The 22,044-nt window shown below is 40.5% G+C and overlaps 1 protein-coding gene across 1 annotated transcript in view; it reads right to left on the bottom strand.

Annotated features, from left to right (window-relative positions):
* Positions 1–377: 377 nt before the first annotated feature.
* Positions 378–22,044, bottom strand: part of KLHL14 (kelch like family member 14) — a 62,213-nt gene continuing 40,546 nt past the window's right edge. The window contains exons 3-8 of the mRNA XM_026119642.2: positions 17,725–17,814; positions 13,264–13,342; positions 6,807–6,997; positions 6,520–6,678; positions 3,562–3,719; positions 378–3,083 (exon numbers count right to left, since the gene is read on the bottom strand). Of these exons, the coding sequence (XP_025975427.1) occupies positions 2,943–3,083; positions 3,562–3,719; positions 6,520–6,678; positions 6,807–6,997; positions 13,264–13,342; positions 17,725–17,814 (818 nt within the window). The 3' untranslated portion in view covers positions 378–2,942. The remainder of the gene's footprint in view (positions 3,084–3,561; positions 3,720–6,519; positions 6,679–6,806; positions 6,998–13,263; positions 13,343–17,724; positions 17,815–22,044) is intronic.

The following is a 22,044-nucleotide window of genomic DNA, read 5'->3' as shown; positions in this document are numbered from 1 at the left end:
CTTCCCCTCCAGGAATGGAAATGCCCACAGGTCACAGGCTTAATCACCACAGCAGGGACTTTTTGAAGAAGAAGGAAATTGCATGGACTAGTGTTAACTTCCCCAAAGCGAGAGGGTGTGTAACTGAGCGGTGCCTTTCCACTTCGCCCGCCACGAGCTGCCAGAAGGGGCAGAGCAGAGCATTGCGCGAGCACATGGCAGCATCTGTCTTCTGCTGCAGGCAGACTCTACCCACTGGCCCGCCGGTCTGGCTTTCCTGGGTGGAAGCACCGGCCAGGCGTGTGTGCTCAAGGGAGGAAGGTGATCCACAGTTTCAGCTCTTGGAGAACAGCGAGACTGTTACGCATGGCCACAAAATAAAAGTGTACACATCTACATGATAAAAAAGTTCTAAAGAATTTAATGTAGATATTATTTATACATACACTTTGTAAGTAGGAATATGGCAGACAGTTGAATTAGTACATAAAGTTTTATTTAAAGTTTTCCCCCTACAAGCAAGCTTCATTTACACAGTCTAATACTGTACAAAATTTACATTCTTTGTGTGACTTGTTCAGTTAGCACTTTCCTTGGTCATGCCTTCCTGAAAGATAGAAAGATTTACATACAGTCCTCATAAATCTTTAAATTATCTTGGTAAAAAAAGAACCACATAAAAGGACAACAAATATCCTTTACAAATGGTACATTTTAGTAGAGACAGGTGACAATCAGTGTTTAATGGCAGACCGTATCCTGATCTTAAATGTCATTCAAGGTTTCCTCATTTAGTACCTTAACAGTTTCCTTTTTATATATATTTATATTTATATATTTTCAACAGGAAAGGAAAAAAAAGTCATGATTGCACCAAATATATTTTACAAGGGATCCCTTGGATCTGAACAATATAAATAAATACAAAACCAACTAAGATTGCACTATATAGTAGAAATGGACTGAGATTTTGGGATATACACTCCACCTTTATGAGTTCCTTAGTGATGCTCACTGGAAAACTCCCCAACAGCACATTCAAATATTAGCATCTTCAGATAATTATTTTGTTTAAACAAATTTTTTCCAGGCGTGCAGCTACCTCATCAACTGGTTTATTGCATTTGTATGGTATCAGTCTTTACTGCATTACTCCAATTTTACAACTGTGTAATTCTGCTGCAAGCAAGGGAGTTGCACTGCAATAAAACTGGACTGATGCCAGAGAGAAACAGTCCCATGGTATTTGCTCTCCATTATTTATATTGCTCTCAAGCTTCAATATATAGTGTAATTTCTGAGTACATTCGTCCTCTTCCTATTTTGCAAAGCAAATAATGAATTCTTCCTCCCATCTATAGCCTCTGCAGCAGAAACCAACCTACAGTAGTTGCCCACTTCTTGCTTAATGCACTGGCATTAAGTCCTATCATGAAAAATATGCACAGGTTTGGAAATGCAGGATTTGAGTCTTCTTTGCCTTTTATCTGATGCAGCCAGTTACAACTATGCAAATTAAAGGCCCAATTCTTAGCTGACATAAACCAGAATACATCCATTGGCTTCACTGGAGCTATGTCAATTTAAATCAGTGAAGAAGACAGCCCTGAGGGTAATGGATGCAAAACACCAGTAAATCACAATGGAAGAATTTTACATATGCTGTGCTGAGGTGTAGATGTTTAACAGGCTCAGATTTTGTCTTTGCTTCTGCAAAGCCAGAACAGAAAGACATAAGCTTACAACATGGGTAGCCTGATTTGTGCACGCAACTATGAGTTCATAAAGTGAGTCCTAAATGCTACTGGTCCCATGTGGCAGCACTCTGAACTTGCTTTGCAATGTGTAAATAATTACACAAGCTATAAGGCAGTGTAAGTCTAGCTTCACATTACTTTGGATCAATAGTAAAAATCTTTTAGAATATGTTTTAAGATCAGTCACTTAGAGAATTTTAACTACTTTCCAGGGTCTCTTCAATACTGTGCATAATGCTTTAAGAGGCCAAAGTAATACATGTATACTTAAATTCAGTGTTCTTGTCTTTGGAAGCAAATAGCAGATATGCTCATATTTAACAGGCTGGTGAAAACAAGTGTCGGTTCTGGTACTTTGTTAAGTGGTCATGGAAATAACCTCCTTACAAACCCAGAATTTAAGGTTTAGGAGAAAATTCTGTTGGGCTAATTTAGAAATAGTCATTCCATGTGATTTCAGTGAAGTGACTCTGAATTTACACCAGTGTGATTAGGAGAAGAATTTGATCCTAATCCCTGAAATGCAATTGCAAGAAGTGCTCTGTAAAGCATGGCTTTACACTGTAGTCTGCTTTCTGCTGCACTTACATGTGGGGACTTTGAAGGCAGAGTGTATCAGAAGCCAAGCTGTGCAAAAACTGAATGATACTTCTTTACCTTTAATGATCTTCTGATGCTGTGTTGCTCGCAGAGCATGTGAAATAGCTGTAGGTTAGGATTACAGAGGAGGAGACAATTCTGCAATGCAGCGTGAGCTTTTCACTATCTGAATTCTGAAGCATTCATGAAAACAACATCCTCATGACTTCAACACAGATCACATGCAGGTAGATACAATGCACAATACTGATCTTGTCTCTTCAGGCTGTATTTGAACATTTAGCCTTCATTTTTTTTTACCATAAATTTGATGTGAGGAATATCTCTGCAGCAGGAAAAAGTTAAAATCAGTCTGAAATGGCAGTCTGTCAGCATGTAATGTTCGGTGTGTTTTAGCTACTTGCTTCATCAGACACCGGCATCTATCTGAGATGGGACAACACTTTGTTTTTGTTTTCTTTTAGTTTGCTCCTAAAGCCTAAATATGGAATAAGGGTCAATTATGTAGCTTTGTTTTAACAGGAAGTCTGTTCTATTAAAATATTTACGTCACCCGTCATTATTTTCCCAAATGCAATCAATGTTCATGTCAGTGCTCCTTGAGTATCATTTGTTGTATGGTACGCAGGCTGGCAGTATGACAGTTGAGCAAGCAGGGCCTGCGAGTGGCTCAGCAACATCTCCTTCTAGTTCTGTCCAAGTCCCTTTCTCAGGACTATAGCAAATTGTAGAAGATTTGTAGGCCCCCTGCAGCAGAGAACAAAAAGTCATATTGAAACACAGCCTAAGTAAAATCCATGTGACACATCAGCTTTAAAGATGAAAAGCTATTTTTTTAAAAAGCGGCAGATGGTTTTGGTCCTTAGTTTAAGAACTAGTTTAAGAACACTTAAAGTGACTCCATTTTCACGTGGGCTGAGTGCCCAACCTTTGCAAATCAGCCTTCTTTACAAGCGTCTTATAAGCAGAGCTACAGGCTTTCAGCCTCATCAATCACTCTTGCCAATACATCTGATTTTTGTACTACCCCCTATCAGTGAACACAAACTAAAAATAACTTATCTAAAGAGAAAAGCACAAAGCTGAAAAAATACTACATGTTCTCCACAAGCTGAAAACAGGTAGTTCATCCCTCCCCTCCTCTCAGGCCCACCTGCATAAGGAGCACACTGGCCACAAGAGCTCAGGGGAATGGAAGGGTCATTGGCAGACAGCAGGTACTTACCATACTCCAGCTGTAGCCTCCTACAAGGTAAATACTGTCATCCAGAACTGCACAGCCAGGGCCACTGCGGCCCTCCAAAATAGGGGTCTGAAGAATATTCCACTGGTCACCTTTTGGATCATAGCATTCCACAAGCATGACATCAAGATGAGAGAAACCTGGAGAAAAAGATGGAGAAAAAGAGAATATGTATTACAACCATACTATTTTATTATTTGTTACACTATTAAATTTATTAATGTACAAGTATAATTACATTACTACGATTAGAGCATTACTGTTAAACTTTTTCTTAGAAAATATTGCCATATATGTTTAAGCCATCTCCTGTGATGTTAATCATTCTTTCAGTTCAAGTAAAGCTGTTTGAAGTCTTTACCATTAGTTCTACAGATCTTCTACAAATCAGAAGTACAAGTGCATACAAAACCTGAGCAGATCAGAAAGTAACACTCAATAATAATGTAACAACGATAAAAGCAGATTCAAGTAATATTTCACCTCACCTATCCGTGCTGACACCAGTCTGAACACGTAGGGAAAGACTGGTCTGGCAGCCTTTCTCGAAGGACAGCAGATCTAACCTATTCAGAAATCACTGGCTTAAATCTCACTGAGAAATCAATGACTAACAATCAAGGTAGAGCTAAGACAACTGATGCCACATAGTTTCAGAGGGACATGGCGCTTAGCAAGAAAGCTGTCACATTCAGGACCAGTTTCAATTTTCAAGCTGATTTAAGGGGTAACCTAAGCATGTGGTTGTGATGTGACAGTCATCTAGGTGACAAAACTTAACCGAAAGAATTGCTGTCCCGTCCTCCCCGGCTGAGGCGGGAGAATGGCTCCAGCTGCTGACTTTGCAATCACCAAAGAGCAGACGGGTCTCAAGACTCTCAAGCTGTGATGTTTAATAACAAATAGATTAATTGAACACAAAAGTAGAGCCCAGGAATCCTGGTTCCTGCTCTAACATTTAGGCATTTCTCCATCTCAAGCTACTTCCTTTGTCAAAGCACAAAATTATGACTTTTTTAATATACCAGGATGCTTTACTTGATTGACTGTCTTCTCCATCTAGGGAAGATGGGAAAGAGAAGGTAAGTTTGATTTTCTGGAAAAAGGCATTTGGTAATATTGGTACTTCCCAATGATGGTGCTTGTAAGATTATTTATGTCAAGAATGAATAGTTGTGATGAAATAATTTTGCATTGCTGTAAAGTTTTCAAGGGGCCACAGAGAGGCCACTGGTGTGTGCCCAGAATCAGTCAGAAAGCTCCCTAATAAACTGCAGTATGCACATGATCAGTGGTGAAGAGGTAAATGCACTGCTGACACTAGTATAAAGAAGCAGCTTCACAAAGGACTGCTTTGCTGTTGAGCTATGAGGGAGCCTTGCTCTTCCCAGCCAAGAGAGAATTTTATCCACACTTCAACTCTCTCCCTCTCCTGTTCACTTGCAGTTCCTTTTCTTGTTCCACTTCACAGAGGAAACCGAAGTTTTTCAAAAACCCCTTCCTCCAGACCACAGAAGGCTTTCCAGAAGCCTAGACATTAAATACGTCTTGCAACAGCAGTTCATACATACTAAAAGTATCTAAGGCAAGCACTGTAGAGGCAAAAATACAACGCTCATCAGAAGTTCCTTCTCTCCTAGAGGGTGCTGGGTGAAACTGGGTGAAGAAGGAAGGAGAAGGCAGGGTGGAAGCATTGCAAGCCTATGCAAACCAACCCCTGTCCTGTGGCTATACTGCGGGCTGTGACATCTTAATGTTGCTACTTTAGTAGGAGAAAAAGCCAACACTGCGAACCTCCACAGGAGGCTGGACTGGGAAGCCAACGTCTATAACATTTGCAGGTGTGTTTGTGCAGGCAACTTTTACCTCATCCCTCCTTTCACAGCTAGTCCAGGAATGCCCACCACAACTTGGGCTGGGGCTAAGAGGAGGCAAAGCAGCCTTCACCTGGCAGCAAGGGTTTCTGCACCAGTACCATTTACCGGGGAAATTTTACATCTAAGACTGTGCCCCCTACATGCACCACAGACACTCAAGATTTTCAAAAGCAGCATGTGATTTCAGAGTTTCACTGTGACGTGGGGGCCAGATCCGTTCAGGTGCATGGGCAAGTATTGCTGGCAGTTAACTCTTTCTTTTCATTCATCACTCTTTCTTTTGCATTACTGGCTAATTTTATCTGTTGCTGTTATGAGCGTTTTTATTGAAACAAGAAAGGAAAGCAAAAAAAACCCAAAGAAAAATCTGAGTATAAACTGACAAATATCATCAGGGGACAAAGGAGCAGGAACTGTGCATTTTGTCTGAACTGACTGGATTAAGCAGAATCTCTTTAGCAGTAATAGCAATGGCATGTAAGTATTAAGACAAGAATTCCAGATGCCTATAAGTAGTAGCAATTTTAATATGAGAGCTTTTCAAAAGGCAAAAACAAGAGACCTCTAAAAGGAATTAACAAAAAATTGTAATTAAAAAGCTACATTTAAAACTAAAAAGGGATCTAAAGGGTCTAGTCCTAATATTTAATGGCTGCTTTTTTTCATTAAAATGGCAGCTTGTTTTTGTGTGCTGCTCTGAATAAAGCTCTCTCTAACTGCACATTTTGGAAAATGATTTACAGAGGAAAATATTGCTGGTACTTTCGGGTCAAAGAATAATCTGTTTGTTTCATTGAATTCTTGGTAATGACAAATTGTCCATGCCTTTGAGTAATGGAAGCTCCCATTTTTATTATCTAAAGCATTCATTACTCATATATTTAATGTACTGTTATAATTTTAAAATAATTTGCATAAAATGTTTTCAAAATTGCTGGCTCAAGTGTCCTGTTAAATTGTGTTGCCTGCTTTTTAACGTATTTAACAACGACTGTCTAACAAAAATATTCTTTATCAGGAGACGGGGGACACTGAAATGCTTTTTCACTATTAAAAATGTGACCTTTCAAATGGTTTCCTCCAATTGCATACAGTCGATCATTCATTACAGCCAAAGTGTGGATTGCTCGCTTTGTGTTCATGTCCTGTTTTCGGGCCCAGACGTCCATCACGGGGTCATAGCAGTATAGCCAGGGGACATATTCTCCATTGTGAACACCTCCTGCAAAGTAAATATACCTTTGTTAATTAGTGTAAATAAAGACATTCATTGCCTTGCGGCAGGAATTTAGCTCTACATTTTTGGCTTCTGGGTTTTTTTGTACAGCAGGAACTGGTAAAGGCACTTGCCTGAAATATATATCTTGCCATTGTGAACCGCTCCTGCATGGGCTGCCAGAGGTTGCGGTAAGGAAGACACATAGCGCCATTCATTCGTCTCTAAATTATAGCACTCCACGCTGGATAAGTAGCCAGTTTCGTTCCTTCCGCCGATCACATACAAGTTCTTGTCGAGGCGACAGGCGTAGAAACTGGCCCTCCTGGAGCGCAGAACAGAGCAAAACAAAACAAGCCAACAACAAGCCAATTAGCTGTGTCAACGATTTATTTTTTTTCCTCTGACTCCCTGAACTGAGATAGCTGCTACTTCAAATGCTGCTTCAGACAGAAATGTCCAGGGGATTCACATGCATACAGCAATACGAAAGACTATGTCTGCTTTGCTAATCAAATACTCAAACACATGTTCTACATCAAATGAATACTTTATTTTGGTGTCAAACAATTAAGCACACATAAATCTGGCGGAAAATACCTTTCTCCAAAGCTGTTTGTTGCTTTTGCACGCCCACGGAAGATAAAAAGGTGCTCATTAATGTTTGGGGCATTACCTTGTAAGGGATATAACAACTCAGTAAGACAAAGTGAAAAATGAGGTAGATAATGTAACAATAATAAATTATCTTGACATTCACTTTCTTTATGGTCCTTCAAGGGTCATTGTTCCCAATTTACTAAGAGAACCACATCATCAAAATTTTTCTTCAATTATCATTTTTTTCTTCTTTCTGCAGTACTGCAAATAGAACAACTTTCCTTAAGCTAGGCACAATATTACATTTCCGCCCGTTAACTCAAAAAGGCCCATCTCCATTCAACTAATTTTGAACAAAGTTTTAGCCACCTGTCTGATTTCACATGCAACTCAGGTATGCAGGGAACTAATTAATTTTTCTGCTCAGGACTGCTGGGCTCGTATTAGTTTGTCTTCCTTGTGCCTCCAAAATTAATGGTAGGTGTGCACTGGTGAAGTAAAAATGGAACAGTAGACCATTGTGAGATACACTGGGGTAGACCATCCTGAGATACACTGTTTGGGGTCATCCTCTTCCAGGGACAGCTACCCTCGTTACTCTGTGGCCGCAAGGGTGATAGGACAGAGGACTTTAATTTTAAGATGAAGTGATATGAGAAAGAAAATTGCAAGAGAACAGAGCTGGACTAGGATGAAGTCCTGCACAAAATGTTGAATGACAAGAATTATAGACCCTCATCCAAACTTCTTTCCGGAGTGAAACACTACAGGAGTTACAAGGTCTAGTCCTGACAGCTCTGCAAAACTGGCACACAAAAGTGTGACTGCAGCTTGGCAAACCCGCTGCTGTCGCTAACACAACGCTCTTTAGCTCATGCCTAGGCACCCACACTTGCAGCAGGTAGCCGTTGCAAATTGCACTACCCATCTCCTGAATCACAAGGTAAATTTGGGGATCTCCGTGATCACATGCACTGCCAAGGGCTTGACGCTGCAAACTGGCAAGGCATACAGGGTGAGCTGCAGAGCACAGCACGCAGCAGTGAACAGCTCATACATGCCCCTGCTCCTCCCTCGGTTTTTCTAAAGTTGTGCCGTGACCAGAGGAACGAATAAAGCCTGGCTTACAGTGTCTCCAACCTGCTAGCTGGTAAGTGAGGCATTTAGGCGTGTGTTTCCTTCTGTGACAGCAGGAATAGGATCCCTCCTTTACCCACCTATTTTCACAAAATCGGTGGTACGTTAACATTTTTGAGGAATTTCCCTCTGTTAAATGTGGCTGAAACTGGCTTATGGCTTAAACGCTGGGGGAGAGGTCAGACAGGCACACACATATATAGCCACGGAAAGAGGCTGGGAGTCCAGGGAGCAGGTCTGAGGCCACACTGCCTATTTCTGGCCTCACTTGGAGGCCAGAGTGCATCTCTGACAGGTGATGCATGATTTCATCATGCTGGTGAGGAGCTGCGCTACGGAGCACCGCCTTTGCTCTGGCCTTGCCTGCATACAGGCAACGTGGATGGTGCAGGCTGGCACCCCTTGTTGCAAGGTCTCCTATGTGACATGGAGAGGGAAACACTGCCACGGGAATAAAGCTATGGAAAGCAAAGACCACAAAGAGACACTTAGCAAGAAAACTGCTAAGTGTCTCCAGCTAAACTGATGAATTAAATAAGACCATTTAATTTATCTGTCAATGGGCAGATAGAAGCTGATGGCCTATATTGCTCTGCATGGTTGAGCAGCAAATCGTGCATCTATGTTTTTAGCCTGATTTTCTATGGAAACAAAGCCTATTTGATTACACTGTATGGGTATCTATGTCTGCCCAAGTGTTGTCTCCTCAACAACAGTCTGCCAGCTGATTTCACTCTAGTTTGACAGCGTGTATAGGTGTTAGGGGTAATCAAGTGCCTAACACTTCCTGAGAGTAAATCACAGGCTAGATGCAAGAGTATTTGCCCCAAAGGCAGGGAAAGCGGCAGAGCTTGCATCTGGTTAGACACCGGAGCAGCTGCACAGGCGAGCACCATTGCACATGCACGCGCTGAGGAAAGCTTCAGCCAGGGCTCACGCTGCCCACCACCACCTTTCCTCGGCACTGCCTACCAAGGAGCACTTCAGCAGAAGTGATACCCCTCATTTTCCCAACCCTAAGCCCAGCAGAGTTTGGCAGCTTTACTGGGCTCTATACACAAGGTGTGGATTGTGGAGGATTGGTTGCCAGCCTTGAGGGGTTTCAAATTTTAGCTTACGCAAACAACCAGTCAGATTTATGGTAATAACTCTAATAAAATGTGCATCAGGATGCATTTTCAAAACCAAACTCTATGGTAACAAAAAAGGTATATACTCTTCCATATGAATAGCAGTTTCTTTTTTTTTTTTTAGTCCAAGCCTAATAAATAGAGCTAGGTACAACTGGCAGGCATTACTATTTTAACTAGGATTTTGTTAACCTTATTTGGTATGTGTACTCCTGGTTTCATCCACACAGTGTCAGTATAAGGAGCAAAAATGAAAGCGTCAGCAAGCTTTACTCTTCTGCTTGAATGTGAATATTTCCTCAGTAGCTCCTGCCACAGAGATTTTAAGGTTTTGTTTTTTTACTTTTCAACGATACATAGTATAAGGGGTGCACTGTGAAGTGATGATTTTTTAGATGGCTGTAAAATATGATCCAGATTAAAATATAATATACTCATGTTAGCATTGCAACCTTTTCCTCATAAAACTGAGAAGAGACTACCCATTCTAACAAGATAACTGGAATGCACCTTGGGATTTGAGTATGGACAGTAAGACAGCTATTTTGTAATTTTCTCCAGTATTTGATGTTCACCAGTCTCTAAAATGCTTTTCCTTCAACTCCCCTCACTCAATAATGAACCCAACTAACTTTTTCTCTTAAGCACCCATAAGAAGGAAACATTTCTAACATTTCTTTTTGATTCCTAAAGACAGTGAATTTATGCCCTGAAGCAGGAAATACAACTCTCAGTCTGAGGTTTAAAACTACCCGTGTTGTTACAGATCATCATAACATCTGGGCCTTGTTTCAGGGTCATTGCTGGAGTATATGTTTTGCTTTTTAAAAAATACAGTCATTTTAATAACAGATAATATTATTAATAAAGCCAGAGACAAAGAAAAAGTGTGAGACTGTTTTATCTCTTTTTCTGCCGCTTATTCTCTCAGTTCACTCAGCTTCAGTAAGGAAGCTAGCCTGCTCATTTCCACTTGTGCTTCCTCATGCCCTGGTACAATGCAGCACTTTTTGCCGACAAGCACTGCATGTGGTCTGCAAAAAAAACCCCTTTAAAATGGAATGTAAGAAGAAGTAAGGTGTTGTAACTGCTACTATACTCCATACACCTCCCCCAGCTCTGGGCTGAGCTGGTTTGATGGGGTCTCTCTGGTTCCAGGAATAGCATTGGATTGTGGCATTTAGCTGTGGTTCATCCCATACATTAAGGTATGGCTGCTACAAGGGTCACTCGTTCCTTAGATTTATCAGTCCAACTGAACTGCCTTCCAAAAAGCATCCCATTGCTATTGTATTGTTAGGCGAACATGTATTTTAATAGCTAACAAATCATTCGCTGCTTCTCTAAACAACATATACCTGAAAACACCACATACTTTTCAAAAGCAAGTCTTTTTGAGATGATCTTCAAATTAAAAGAACCAAAACTTGGCTTGAAAGAAAAACATGCTAATGCATCTGAATCCCTAATGGAATTAGACATTTCTTTATAGTTTGTACAGTGAAATCAATCTGATATGGATTTTATAATATGAGATAAAAGTTTACCCATCAAATATTTCATACAGATTTTTAACTTGAGAATATACTGCCTGTGCATGAGACCCATGTTTACCTGGCAGTCATTTCAAAGGAGCTATGACAGTCTACCCAGCCAATTATTCTCACACTAAAATTCCTAAGTAGGTTTCGACTTGATGGACCATAATGACCCAGAAGAAGCCATAAAACCCTCTGTCTCGTCAGTGGTGCTGGCATTACACCATCACACACGGGGCATGTCCCTGGGCTCCTGGGTGGACAAAATAGCCCACTGACTTTAATGGCAACTTTATCTGACTAAGGGGCTGAGAATGGGGATTGCATAAAAGCTCTCTCCTGTTTGCAACACCTCTGAGGAAGTCATTAGGAAGTCAACACATTTTAGAAAACTATTTAAAAATCCCTGTTTTTCAGCAATGGTCCTATGCTTAGGAGCCTTTATAGGAAATAATGGGCAAGCCTACGAATTACGTATCCTGAACAGAAGAGGTGACAATAAATGCTGTCACAATAAAGCCCCTAGTAAAAGGGACTATGTATGAGTGGACTATTACATTTAAATAAAACTGTGAAGTGCTGAGATGCTAATACATCACAGTTTATTACTGGGCAGCTGCTAAGCAGTCATAACACTCCACAGAGTTTCTAACTCTTGGCTGAAGGCAGCAGCTTCCACTACAACACAAGACTGAAGGCATATTCAGCACCTGGTATTATAAATTGGATCTATATTTTCTAGAACTGGCTACAGCAAAAGTGAAAAAATTGCCATTGTCTGCCTTCTCCAACCCTCAACTACCTACTTCTGCCTTCTGAGCTTTGAGCTTTCTCAGCCAAATAAACCCAATCCATCCAGGCAACTGCACATGGCCCTCAGGAGTTTTGCTTGCAGATACTCAACAGGCCTAATTAGGACTGCCATTAGGCTCCATGTAAGAGCTTCAGACTCCATGCAAAGCCCAGCCTACCTCCTGGCGTGCTGAGGATGACCTGCACAGCGGCACCCAATCTCACGCACAGCCCCGAGACTGCAGCGAGTCAGTTCAGGGAGCTGAACCAGAGGGCAGGAGTCACTCTGCTCTGGTATGATGCAGTAGTTTTTGGTGACAAGCATCACACATGGGTCTGCACATGGACATAAGTCGGTTGTACTGAATGCTGAACAGGGGCCCTTCAAAAACTCTGCACAGATTTTACCTCTGAAAATTTGGAGACAGTCAGATTTCCATGCATCTCATAATACACACATACCTGAATCACACAGCTGCATTGAGCTTAGTGTATTTATGACTGCAAGACACCTGATCATTGAGGACAGCAAACAAAAAAAGAGCCAAAATACTGTCAGCACATGGAATAAGGAGAATATCTTAGGAAGGTGGTGTGAGACATCTTGTACATACGATCTGTGAGAAGATGGATGTTGTTGAACTGAAGGATGGACAGTCTTTTGAATGTTTTTGCATAAAATGTTATAACTTTGTATTGCCTGATTTTAAGATAGTTTTTATGAAGAAATATGTACCATTCAGTTCCAGTTTGGTGGACTTTTTTCCCTGTCAGGGTAGGAACTGGGATACAGAGTTAACTTTAAGCCACATTTAGTGGTCACTGCTCAAGTTCACAAGCAGCTCTGCTCTTCAGTACACAGTAAGATTAAAATGCATGCTACCCTAATATGCACTGGCTGACAGCAATTTCAGCCAAACACCACCTAGGATCAAGAGTCCTCTGACAGGGTAAGTCAGGTTGAGGAGAGCTTCTCATGGCTGGTGTGGTGAAACAGGATGGGGTAAACACGTGAAAGTTTCTGTTCTACATAAGATATCTGACTATAATTATGCTTGTTTACTGCTAACTCATCACGACATTTCAGTCAGGGAACATGACAGGACACTACGGAGACTTCAAGAAACCCCTTCAGATTGTACTCAGGCAATCAGTAATTGCACAAAGTCTGTGGCTATTTTGCATCAGTTAGCACCACAGGATTTGGCATCTGGACTTGTGAATTTGGAATATTTAAAAAAATCAGGAGACAAAGGAGAAGCAACTGCACGCTGCAGTTTTATCTCCATACTTTCAATGCTTCTGTAGGCCTCCTTACTCCCAGAACTGAGCCAAACTTCAGCTGCTCCTAGGATGATAAAACATACATTGAAAAACACATAGCAGGTTTTTACCTCTCTTGCATGGGTGGAAGTTGTATCCAGCTGTTAAACCTGGGATCGTATCGGCTAACAAAGTTTGTACTGTGTTTCCCTGTAAAGATAGATTATTTTGACACTCAGCTGTTTGCTTCATGTATTTAACATCATGATTGTAATATATATTACATACACTTCACAAGTTGACAGCTTTTATGAAGGGTTCCCCCTTTTAAAACAATGTATGATTTCACTATGTGTACAGTAATAATTCAACAAACGGGGCACTACAAGGTTTGAATTAGCAATTGTTAGCAGTAAAAGTAGATAGAGATTATTCTTGCTCTCTGTAATAAGACCTTGAAAATGTGTATTTAGCTATAGTTACAGATGCTGTGGTACTTCCACAGCCGCAATAAATAACATCACTAAGCAAAATTACTGCCCCAAAGATGGCATTCCTGTGGTATTGCTATGATGAGACTATTTTGTGTCAGGTAAAAAAATCATAGGGAGAATATGTGTTTTTCTTTCTCCTCACTTCATGCCTATGTGCAACATGGTGAAAAAGACTGCGCAAATAACCAGGAGCTGCATAAGCCATCAGCATGGGGTATGCAGTCTTTGTACCAGGTGGTTTCTTCTACCATCTACTTTCAGTGTAAGTTCAGAGGAGTTACACATGTGCATCGAAGGGGGAATATACTCTTAGGGTTTTATTCCAAACGTGTTAGCTAAAATAGAAACGTGAGCAACATACACCAGCTAACTAGCTTATTCCTGCTGTCAAGCCCCAGAATTGTATTCATGTCTTCACGATATTAAGATTTCACCTTATTTTACATGTAGATTGACATCAAAGCAAGAAAACTGAAGCAAGAGAGTGCATGGCAATTTCTTTTAACACCTGAGACTTCAACAGATGAGGATCTCAGAAAAAGAAACCTTTGTTTATGTATCTGTGACTAAAAAATTTAATTAGCAGCTTCGGAGGACAGTAGAATAACCCAACTGCATATGTCACAGTTATATAAATGGTCACTGAGTATCCTACAAGGTGAATATTTTTGCATCGGAAAAGCCCCTGTGGGATTGGCTCTCTTTGCTTGTTTCTTTCTACACTTACTTCAGCTTATGTAAATGAACTATCAGGATTGTAGAGAAGAATAATGATACAGCTAAAATTTATATTTATAATAATTTAAGATCATGTTCTACAAGGAAATAGAAAAAGAAACCATGTTGACCTCTCCTTCTGGAAGCAAACTCATTCTCTCGCTATTAAAAGCATGTTCCATATGAGAAGAGGAAAGCTGATGACTGATGAATAATGCAGTATTTCCCTTCAAATCCAGCATGGTGCCTAATGAGGACCGAGGTCCCAGCATGCTGAGCACTACTCAAACACATCTCATAGGGTGAGATCCCCATACACTAAGGGCAAGTGGTAATTTTGCCATCAAGTTTAGTGAAGCCAGACTTTGTTATTGGTCCCTATCTGAATTCTTTTAGTCCATAAAGACAGAAAAAACACATGCATTGAGAGCTATAGATTCAATATGCGGCAAAAGCAATAATAGCAGGCATCTGATTAGCTCTAGGTCTCACTGTTCAGGACATTTATTAATCTATTTCTATTACAAAAAGAAGAATTACAATACAATGTAAGTATTGATCATAAGTTTGGAATTCTGCTAGAAGGATCTAATGCTGCTCCTTCTGAGTTACTACATCCTTCAGAGTTACTTTTGACTTCAGTGGTCATTGGTTACACAGCAGCTTTTAATTGTTATCATACCAGCCTCTGTGCTGTACAAGTGTTATGCATGTAGAGGATTGTATAGCAAGCAATGGCAGTTATTTCTAGTAAAGAGATAAGTTTTTAATGAGCCTACAGTGGGAATACAGGGTATAAATCTGGTCACTTCATGGAAAGGAAGATGCAATCAAACTAGAAGAGGCACAGAGATGTCCCTCTATGATGACAGGAGGAGCAGAGGACTAAAGAACTTTGCTCATTGTATCTAGCAAAACAAAAGCTGAAAGCGGATGGGAATGGCGTCTATAACACAGAAGAGGAACAAATCTCCAGGAGGGGAAAACTATTAAGCTAAAGGACAACTTTGGCATGAGAACGAGGTGATTTAGACAGTCAAAGAATACATTTAGACTGGAAATTAGAATACAGCTCCTAGTCATTTAGAGCCATTGGGTTCTGTAACGGCTTTCCAACAGGAGTAGTGGGGGGCTAAAAATCCAACTGCTTTTAGGAGCTTAGAAAATTTACAAAGAGGGACTATGCAATGCCTGTGAAAAGGCTTCAATGACCTATTTAAGCTGCCTGGTATAACTGTTTTCATTCCAATTTAATTTTGGAATTCAGTTTGAAAGACAACTGCATCTATTAGTTTGCCTTGCTCGTCACTCAGGAAGTACGCACACATCAGGAAGCACTTGTCAGAACCAAGAAACTGCGAGGAGTAAACAGAAGTCAGGGTTAGTAAATCAAGAGAATGGGAGGAAAGAAGACAGATGCTGTTCTGCAGGAAGGTCTCTGCCCCCATGCCAAAAGGCGAGGGCTCTGCAGATTACAAAGGTTGGTCCTAAATCCACACTAATGCTCTGCAACCTGCTTTCATCAGCATGCACTTAGGGAGGGATCCCTTGTGACTGGAAATGCAGCACGAAGGGCGGGCAGGTGCTCCCTGGGGTCGACAGGGCGCCTCGAGATCTGCAAGTGCGATGGCTGAAGAAGTGTGTAGCAAGCCTTCAACTTCCCCATCTCAAAGACAGCTCCATCCACTGAAACAACACCAGCACGTTCTCATGCAAACTGAAATCTTAGCAATGCTCTGGCAGGACGGTTCCAGTTAGGTCCATTTGAAGCCCCTACTGTACTATGAAAATAGCAGACAAAGGCCTTCACATATACGCAAACGAGTATAAGTGAGTAATCCCCATATAGTGCCCATTTAGAGTAAATCACTTCGAAGGAAGAATTAGGCCAGCAACAGCACAGGATGTAGCTAACGATTTTTAAGTCCACTTTTTGTGATGAGTAAGATCCATTTCTCTTGGGATATGTTTGTAAAGAGATCAGCATCAGTAGTGCTCCTACCTCTTCTATTCCTATCTTTTCTACAGAAAAATTGCAACTATTTGGTACTCACAGAACAAGGAAGCTGTTAGACTTCTGGTGGCAATGTGTTCAGCTCAAGACTTGATCTAGATCTAGGTGGCCTTAAAATTACGGTACTTTGCAGCTCACGAACCACCTTGTTATGACAGCTGTGTTCAACTCTTACCTTAGATGTGGGATACATACCCCTCCTTAAGCCTATCCATTACTCTGTGACTCAGTTTCCACATCTTAAAATTGTGGATGATTATACTTCTTTTTGTTCATCCTTCATGTGACATAGCTATTTAATTTTAAACTGTGTGGAACAAGGTCTGCCTCTATTATCCATATGCCTATCATCAAGCACAACAGGGGCTCTCAGTTGTTGAATGTGGCTGATACTCCTAATAATAATTGTCATTAATGCTATCTCCTGCTTAACATAAAATTCAGCAATAGAACTGAAGGGCTCTTCTCCTAAGACATTTAGTGATATTTTTAACTACACTGGAAATATGCTTATAGGGTGGACTGGATTGTTTGTCTCAAATTTTAGGAAGTGAACAGATGTAACAATTTTCTATAATTTGGTTTAGTGCAGATGCTGAAATGGGGCATTCACAATAAAATATATGCAGTATATGTAATTTCAGCTGGATCCTCTGGTGTTTTAAAGTAAAAATGTGTACCTGCAAGCTGTTTTATGGTTTCTCAGTCATAATTATCTCTGTTACACAGACTGCTACAACTACAACTCTTTCTTTGTGTGCAAGCTTTTTAACAATGTCTTGACAATTTTGTGAATTTTGCAAGGCATAGTATTCTCCTTTTGCTTTGCTCAGAAGCCTGTTAAATTGTTTAATTTCTCTTTGCGGTAAATTTATGAAGTAATCAAATCAAAGAAGGTAGCAGCAGATAATCTATATGAAAAGCTCTTGCACAAGGCTAAAAAAAGGACCAGTTTAAGAATCTCAGAGTCTAGATAATTAACACATTAACAACTTTAGCTGCGAGTATCTGGTTTGACAATAGAAAAGAAGCATTCATCTACTGCAATTGCATTATTATATTATGACTGGAAGGAGACTGGAAATGAAGGTTAAAATTCTTAACAGCTGCTGCCTGGTGCATGCACTTGAAAAAGTCTGTTCTGCTGCCTGTGGCATTTCTCAAGGGATGTGGGAGCTGATGAATGACGGTGATGCTAATGCTAAAGTACCAGATATTTATTACATCACTATCTAAACGTAGCCTTGACTAGTTCAACATTTAGGTTAAGGGTCCTCAAAATCACTTGCTAATGACACAGCAGCCAACCTGACAGACAGACACAGAAAAGTAGATATTGCTCACGTCTTTTAATATTTTATACGTACCATTAGGGTTCCACTGGTCTTCCCCTCCCAATACGAACAAGAAGTTTTCCACTTCCACGACACAGTGATGGGCACTGTTATATGGCATAACTGCAAGTAAAACAAGAATTCTTTATCAGCTCAGGGCACTGAGTCCATAAAATTTTTCCAAAGGTACAAAATATAATACTGGAATTATATCTGTACAGTATAATAGGGGAATGCATCACCCCAAGCATGTTCAGTGAATAAACAGCAGACAAAGCCACTTATCAATCATTTCACATCTTTCAATCTTGCAAATAACTGAGGCAAAAAGCTGAAATTCTGGTCCCTCTGCATCCACACGCCTGTCCAGCTGCCCTATACGCTGTTCTAAAAACAACTTACATAAAGGGGTGAAGTTGTCTGATATTTTCCTGAAAATAAACAGCTGCTAGGAATCCTAGTATGCTAGCAAACATTAAAAAAACCCTCAGCCCAGCTTTGTTCCGTTGGTAATGTTTCCACAAGAAGAGTCAGTGTGTTCAGTAGCTTTCTATTACACAGCAATGAACAAGCTGCATTTCCATACAGTTTTAAGTTTTTAAATTAAGGTCCTGCTGATTTAATGCCTTTTCCAAATGTATACGCTTAATTTCCTGTACAATGTCATTAGCAGCACAATCACACATTTTCTATTCATCTAATCAGGAAGCCCTTTGTTAACAAAGATCAAAACTGTGGCATTAGGTTTTCAATATGCTTTTTTTGGGGAGGCGTTGGGATTACTACAGACCAGCTCCAGTCACAATAAACTATTTATTATTTAATTTACATTTCCATTACAAGTACTAAGACACAAAAATAAAGGGCGCACATACCCATACTATGCACATATTATTGTGCTGCGCCATACAACACTATTGTAATATTATATGGTAAATGTAGACACAGCATTAGTTATCATACCACATGCAGTAGTTTTGGCCCAGTGACACCAGTAGGAAAAATGATGTCCTTGTTCAGCTCATCATATGGGCACCTTAAATCTAGGTGAGGACAAATGGGGAGGTGATGTGCATGTACAGGCAGGGAACTTATTGCTTGACACGGATCAACAGAGCACTTAGGAAACCAGTGCAGTGGGAAATCAATATGACTCAGGGCCAGCTCTTACTTTGTGCTCTTTTGCCAATGCCAAAAGAAAAAAAAAAGAAAAAAAGAGGCAGCCTATCTCACACTTGGATTATTTTGGGTGATATATCTCTCATTTCATTTGTTTTATTACCTTTTATTTTTCTCAAAATGCAGTTGTGCAGTATAGCATATGCAAATAATAATAATAAGAAATACGCACAGCTTTGTTATTTAGGACACATTTTCTTAAAGATCAAGTGGCCTCATTTAAGCTTCTTACTGAAGTTTTTGCCAAAGCAATGATGAATAAGTAAGGTACATTTTTAGTTTTCAGTAAAGGTCGAATATCATTTTCATAGTCTATGCTCTTACAAGTCATATAAGTGAAGCAATTCTTAAACTGGGCAGCTGGGTTCAGTAAAAATATATTAATTAAGGTTATTTGTTATTAGTAAACTGTATAACAAGGAAGTAATCCTACACTAGGCACTGCATAAGAATTCATACTGCTTATAGAAGGATGAAAGAATGAGAGAAATTTTTGACACCTTCTTAGCCCCCAAATCGTATTTATCTCATTCTTTAATCTCAGTCATTTTCTCATTTTAAAATCTTTCTTCTCTCAAAAACCCAGAACTTTCCTTGATTTTGTGGATGCTTGTACTACAGAATGAACTTGGGCCTCCCACAGGGAATGTGCTGTCTCCCATAGATGCTTGCTGGGGTGCCCCTGCCAAGAAAACTCCTTGGAATCAGTCTGCAGGGTCTTTGATTTTTACCTAACCCACTGCTCTATTACATTTTCAAATGATGCCCAAGCCAACGTTTGAACCCTCAACCAGGTTCTCCTTTGGTCAGTTTGAAGGGATACAGCATTTATTGAAAAGAACAGTGCATACATGCATATTTTTCTCATTTTGTGTTTTCATTTTTGCAAACACTTTTGTTTATTTATCCTCCATATTGATACAAACAGGGCCAGTAGAGGAAGAAATTGTATTTTAAGCTTTTCTGCCATTCCCATGCATATAAACTATGCAATAAGACTCCCACACTTATGATGATAATTAAACCTTGAAAACTAAGGGCTTAATCCTGGCTCCTACTTAACTTGATGGCAACATTCCCACTGATGCGGGATTGGGCCCAAATGACCTGAACTATCATCTGTAACTCATGAGAAAGCTAAAGGGAAGTTTTCATAAGGAAGGGTAGTAGTATTTGGGAACCAGAAGGAAAGGTGACTATAATAAAATATTGCAGACCTTTATTAAGACCTTTGTTTCTTACAGAGCTTTAGGGAAAACCCTGCTCTCAGTCTCATGAATGTGGACCACAATCATGCTCTGCCTGCCACCGCCGAGGTCGGAGGGAGCCAAGCAAAACAGGGAGGGCAGGACAACACCGTGGAGATCTCCAGGGGCGTTTCTGCATGGAAACTGAAATCACCAGCACTGCAGCCTTTCTCCCAGCTCATTTTCAGAGGCCCTCTTAATCCCAAATTCTACACAGAAAGCAGAACTGTGGGAATAAGCAACATTTTTACAGCTATAAAATGCCCTTTGAAAGCAGTAGGAAACTTTCGTTATAAACCATAACTTCTTATGAATAGATGTCTGTACAGGACCTAACTTTTGGTAGATACAGTCAAAATCGAGTGTCAACGAGCACGCTAAATTCAGCTTCCAGCAGCAACGTCTTCCCAAGCTCCCTGGGGCTGCCAGGGTGTAACAGGAAGAATTTGGCCCATTACGCAGTCTGGCCTACTTGCCGTTTTCATTAATTTTACACCAGCCTTTGTCTGCTGTTTTGTTTTAATAATGTGAAAATCACATCTTCGCATTTTTACATTTCAGCTCAGTGGAACACCTGCCTGCCCGGCAAAAAGGGTATTTGAAGAGAAGTTTGTACGCCACGCTCAGACACAGCCCAGTGTGAGTTTTTAGCGTGTCAGTCAGTGAGTTAGAGGGAAAGGGTAAGGAGAAGCTAATCAGGATGAAATGAGATTAAAGGCTGTCTAATTTTACAGCAACTGTGATCCATCAGCCACTGTGAAAGTGACAGTGGAAATGAATGATGGAGACAGACAGGTGGGGCTGTACATTTCACTGATTTATCCTCAAATGCACTGGGCCTTATTTTATTGAGTGAACATGACCGCATTTATCATGACTGTCATCTAAACCCACTTCCCTCCATTTAAAAAGGTCACTTTACTAGGAGGGAGTAGGATAGAGGCACTTTCAAAACAGATTTAAAATTTAATAACACATGTTTATAAAACCCTGTGCAAGAATTCTCAACTTTAATAAAGACCAGTTTAAAAGGAAGGAAAAAAGACTATTAAACAGAGGAAAAGATGAAGAAAAGTCATGGTCCTCTGAGAAACATTCTTAGCTACCAAGGTGATAGGTGCTAGAGCATTACTTGAGACAGACAGATATAAACAGATTAGACAGAGTAGGCAGGAGTCACCTCTGCTAACCCCCTGCCCCTCACACACCTTCCAGAGCTCTGGAGGCCTACGGTTAACAAACTTCTGCTCTTCTGGACCAAGAGCAGAAACAAGTGCAAGCAGTCCTAGAGAAGACAGCATTCCCACCAGCCCTCTTCTCCTGCAATTTATGAGTGCTCTCTAGCAGACCCTCAGTAGGGTGGAAAGCAATTTCTCAGATACAGGTAAAAGTATTCAGAGATTTTTAGGTTAAAATCATACTTTCGATTTACACTTGAGAATGATCTGGAAGGTAGTGGAGTCCAAGAGCATAGTGGCATTTGTTAAGAAATACCTCATTAAACAAAAGTCAGTGACATTGTTCAGGAGTGACACTCCTGGATGTTCTCCAGACATGGACGCAGGTAGGAGACACAGCAACACTCTGCATATTAGGATAAGCTGTCCCAGGCAAAACTCCTTGCATACGCCAAACCAGGACCTGCTTTCAAATCCAGAGTCTACCGCTTATAGCCAAATGCTCATGAAACAAAATGCGCTTAACCATAATGGCCTTGAAGTCAGCCGGACACAGCGATGCTCCAGAGAACCTCCTGCTTTTGAATCAGGGTGACAGTGACATATCTCACTTAGCTAACGAACAACAATGTGCACTGTTCGCCTTATCCAGTTTTGCTTAGTTTCTGAGAACAACTGCACATTTAGGAAACAACATCTGCTTGTTCCCACGTATTTCTCAAGGAGTCATCAATTCCTCCTCCTCCTTA

Source organism: Dromaius novaehollandiae, chromosome 2, assembly GCF_036370855.1.
Source record: "Dromaius novaehollandiae isolate bDroNov1 chromosome 2, bDroNov1.hap1, whole genome shotgun sequence".
Taxonomy (NCBI): Eukaryota; Metazoa; Chordata; class Aves; order Casuariiformes; family Dromaiidae; genus Dromaius; species Dromaius novaehollandiae.
Note: the sequence above shows the minus strand (reverse complement) of the source record. Positions and strands in the feature narration are given on the sequence as shown.